Genomic DNA, 4524 nt, shown 5'->3' with positions numbered 1-4524 from the left:
TGGCATTGAATTATTATTAACATACACATTTTAAACAAGTACGGAAGGAAGGAAGGAAAGCCGTTTTTCAGGAACACACTAATTCATTCTTTCGGCACCTCACATCATCCTTTTCTTTCTTTTAAATAAATTTCCAACCTTTTTCCGACCAAAGAACCTTCTTTTCTTTTCTTTCTTCATAGTTACACCCACCAATCAATTTCCCATGATTCCAAACCCACCAATCTGATTCAAATTTCAACAAAAGATGATATCGTTGGTTGGTTCATCTGATTTCGCCTTGAATGTGTGTTACTACCCTTCATCTGGGTCTTATTATTATTGCAAATCTCGTATTAGTACTAGTAAAAACATTCTTACTTTCTCAATAAGGAGGAGGAGACCACCTGTTTCTTCCAGTCTTGCTCCACAGGATTATTTAAAGCCTGCTGATGATTACAGTCCATCAAAATTCAAAGTATGATTAATAATGTTTTCCATTTATGTTATTGTTATTCTTTTATTTTTATGTCTAATTCCACAATTGATGAACTTTATGAGATAATTCAGTGATTTTATACTGAAATTAACTGTAAAGATTGTAACTTTATGTTTGTTTGTGATTAGGGTTCATCATTAAATTTGTTTACAGAGGAGAGTGATGTGCTTCTTGAGTGTAAAGATGTATACAAGTCATTTGGGGAGAAACAAATATTGAGAGGTCTAAATTTTAGGGTAAAGGCTCATATTTTCTTCAGAGATGGATTACTTGTTATTTTCTTAATTCTATGTTACTTTGATGTTTAATTTGTTAGATTAAGCATGGAGAAGCTGTTGGAATCATCGGGTCTTCGGGTACCGGTAAATCCACCATTTTAAAGATCTTTGCAAGGCTCCTTGCTCCAGATAAGGTGTTTAAGTTGTATATTGAATTACTCACCCAATATACAGATTGTGTTCGGTTTGAACTGTTTTACCCGTTTAGTTAAACAGGTCAACCCACTAACTTGTTATGAACCATTTAACCCTTTTTTAAACCCACCAACTGATTAGCACGTTTACAAATTGATTATTGGTAGCCAGTTCGTTTGACTTGTTTAGATAAATGGGTTAAACTGGTTTTGTTCGGGTTACACAATTTTAAGTGTGTGCGGGTCAGGGTTGATGTTTTAACTCCAGATAAGGTGTTTAAGTTGTATATTGAATTACTCAACCAATGGGTTTGATTTCGTTATTATTATTTTTTTAATCTAACTTTGAGCTGGTTTTGCAATTGAGCAGGGGGAAGTTTATATTAGAGGACGAAGAAGACATGGATTAATAAGTGATGATGATATGTCAGGACTTCGAATTGGCCTGGTGACGTGCCTTTTACCTACTCATAGATTTCATAGGATTTTTGGTGATAAATGTTAAATAAATTAGTTTTTTAATCATCAGGTATTTCAAAGTGGAGCACTTTTTGATTCTTTAACGGTTCGGGAAAACGTTGGTTTCCTTTTGTAAGTTCCGTGTGCTAACGAGCAATGAACATTTTTGTGCATCTTCTTAATCCCTTTGTAGTTTTTTTTCTTTAAATATTATAGGTATGAGCATTCAAAAATGCCCGAGGATGAAATTAAAGAAGTTGTTGCAGAAACATTGGCTGCAGTTAGATTAAAGGTGAGTAATGCATTCTCATATAAAAACGGTGTGAATTTATATAGAGTTAGAGCCAATTGATCCCATTTACATAATGCCATTGCACAAAATTTTATTACGGTGAATATTGGATATTCTTTGATCACTTCTAAAAAATTGGTTGGCTCTGTTGGCAGGGAGTTGAGGACCGGATGCCATCCGAGTTGTCTGGAGGGATGAAAAAAAGAGTGGCTCTAGCACGATCTATAGTATACGATACAACAAGTAATACAATAGAACCTGAGGTATATAACTAATTAGCATCTTTTTACCCTTCATTTTTGTTCCTTAATATTAACTATTACTCATGAAAAGTTTGTCTTTCTAAAAAAACTCTTTGACCTTAGTCTCCAACAAGGAAAGAAAAGAATTCATGTAGAATGGCAGAACTATATTGATTTATCTGTTAATGGTCAAAATGGGCAAATAGAAATTTTATATACATTTATAATTAATTTTCTATATATTTACAATTTTAATTTTTATATATAACATGATATATATTATTAGTTATTTTACTAGTTAATTTATATATACTAATTTTATTAAACATTAACTCATTTATAACCATAGATTTTATATATAACATAATACATATTATTTGTTATCTTTGTCATAGTTTTATATATAATAATAATAATAATAATAATTATTATTATTATCATTATTATATTATTATACAAACATATATCAAATAACAATTGTAAACATAATAGGTTCGCGTGCCTACTCGAGCTCGGTAAGTGAAGCTCGGGCTCTAATTTTTAGGCTCGAGCTCATTTAAGCTTGGCTCGTTTCAATCTTTTAGGAAGCTGATTTCAAGCATCTCACGAGCGCTTGGCTCGTTTACACTCGAAAGGAAATGTTGCAATTTTTATGGGACATCATAATCTGTTTTGGCTACATCATTATACAGAACTATTGGGACATCATAGTTTTCCAAAGCTTCTTTCGAACACATTTAACCTCTTTAATCAATTTATTACAGTTGTAGATTATTGTTGTTACTAATTTAGCTTTTGTAATACACAAATTTATTATTTATAAATTAATATGAAGGTAACTTGTGTGTGTTTGGTGCAGGTGCTTTTATATGACGAACCAACGACAGGGCTTGATCCGATAGCATCTACAGTTGTTGAAGATCTGATCCGCTCCGTTCATTGCAAAGGTGAAGATGCAGTGGGGAAGCCTGGAAAGATTGCATCTTATGTGGTTGTAACTCACCAGCACAGTACCATTAGAAGAGCGGTTGACAGGTATTACTATAGTTATACGAATAACATGTTGCGTAATGTTTGTTAATGGTATTGTGTTTTCAGGTTGGTGTTTCTTCATGAGGGAAAGGTTGTATGGGAAGGAATGACTCATGAATTCACTTCATCAACAAATCCAATAGTCCAACAGGTTCGTTAATTCTGTTTATTTGTTGTTTGGTTTTGGTTAAGGGGTGAGTTAGGGCTGTTCGGTCGGCTTGAGCTTGGATTGAATTTTAAACGAGCCAGCTTGGCTCGAATTCTTGTAACTGAGGTGGAAGTTGTGCTCTAACTTGGCTCATTTTGAACTTGACCCTGCTTGGCTCAGCTCAGCTCGTTCGGCTCGTTTTTACATAACTTAAAAATTTAATATTCTAACGAGCTTACATTGGCTCAAATTTAAATGAGACGGCTCAGTTGGTTCAAATGTGACAAAATGGCCAGGTGGGTGGGTTGGGTGACATTATTTTTAGTGCGGGTCGGGTTAGTCAACACATTTTTCGGTCCATTTTTTTAAAGTATTTATCAGTTAAGTATAATGGCATTAGTAAACTAGCATTTCAGATAAATAATTCTAGTGGTGCATTTAAGATACACCAATGTGTTTCCCTTTCAACTCCTTTTTTTGAATCTGACATGTTCGGAATAATTTAAGATGCACATGTAAAACACACCAACCTGTTAGAAAATAAACCACCCATATAAACCCGAATTGATATGGTACGATTAACATTAAAATGCAAAAAGTGTAGATTTCTGTGAATTCTTAAAATGAGTTATTGATGCTGATCATTTGTTGTTTTGTTATCAGTTTGCCTCTGGGGACTTGGATGGGCCTATTAGGTACTAAGTCAGAACACAAAGTTTATAGTAGTTATAGATATTTTCTTGATCTCAACGGGCCTCTACACGGCTCAGAAGTTGGAACCGAGTAGATATTCATTTGCCCCTCATAATTCTTAATATAACCAACGTCGCCGGAAAACATGGCATGTCCGACGGGGACATGGAACTCAATAAGGTCGTCTCCTCACGTTTGCTAAAACTTTCCGTCGGATCTGCCATTAACACAGACAAGTGTTGCTTGATCGTTGGCTAGAAAAACCGTCGGAAGTCGGAAAATAAGTAAGGGAACGCCGGTATTCTTCATGGACATTTTTGGAATCAAGCAACCTTGTGGACAAATCTTTGACATAGGGATGAAGAATGAACAAAATGGGGATTGTCCCTTGTTATATTGTAAGTGTACTATGGGTGTTTATGAACCAATTTAAACCGATGAAACCCAAACGAACCAATCATCAATTTTGTTTCAATGTTGATTTTTTTACCGATGGTTTCTTCTTTAAGCTAGACTGTTGTTGAGGAACATTAGTTGGTATCCAAAAGATAAAGGACTGTTCCTGTAAACGCTAGACTAGAATGGTATTCGGTCTTAAACATCCGTAACTAAACTCGTTAGCCTAACAACCTGCTTAACTAGAATCTCGATAGTATTTCTCTTGTGAATTACAAATTATTTGTTCCTAACAACGGTATAAGATGTCCTTGACTTCTTAGACGTGGTATTAATAATGAAAGACTAGGAGAAACTGAATCAAGCATTTGA

At 34.4% G+C, this 4524-nt stretch overlaps 1 protein-coding gene across 1 annotated transcript; it reads left to right on the top strand.

Annotated features, from left to right (window-relative positions):
* The first annotated feature begins 247 nt into the window (after window positions 1-247).
* Window positions 248-3859, top strand: LOC143577600 (protein TRIGALACTOSYLDIACYLGLYCEROL 3, chloroplastic-like). Its single transcript, XM_077061388.1, has 10 exons — window positions 248-457; window positions 607-714; window positions 795-890; window positions 1261-1338; window positions 1420-1481; window positions 1566-1641; window positions 1797-1904; window positions 2743-2918; window positions 2982-3066; window positions 3727-3859. The coding sequence occupies exons 1-10, from the start codon at window positions 248-250 to the stop codon at window positions 3763-3765; spliced, it is 1038 nt and encodes a 345-aa protein (XP_076917503.1). The 3' UTR covers window positions 3766-3859.
* The last annotated feature ends 665 nt before the right edge of the window (window positions 3860-4524 follow it).

This window comes from Bidens hawaiensis, unplaced genomic scaffold (genome assembly GCF_021521415.1).
Source record: "Bidens hawaiensis isolate Kalapana, Puna unplaced genomic scaffold, B.hawaiensis_p1.1 tig00028742_1, whole genome shotgun sequence".
In the NCBI taxonomy this organism is placed as follows: domain Eukaryota; kingdom Viridiplantae; phylum Streptophyta; class Magnoliopsida; order Asterales; family Asteraceae; genus Bidens; species Bidens hawaiensis.
This window is presented reverse-complemented; position numbering and strand designations above follow the sequence as displayed.

Coding starts and splice junctions, on each gene's coding strand:
- LOC143577600 (XM_077061388.1), top strand. CDS start 248: ATGATATCGTTGGTTGGTTCATCTGATTTCGCCTTGAATGTGTGTTAC. Junction 458..606: donor ACAGTCCATCAAAATTCAAA/GTATGATTAATA, acceptor GTTTGTGATTAG/GGTTCATCATTAAATTTGTT. Junction 715..794: donor TGAGAGGTCTAAATTTTAGG/GTAAAGGCTCAT, acceptor TTAATTTGTTAG/ATTAAGCATGGAGAAGCTGT.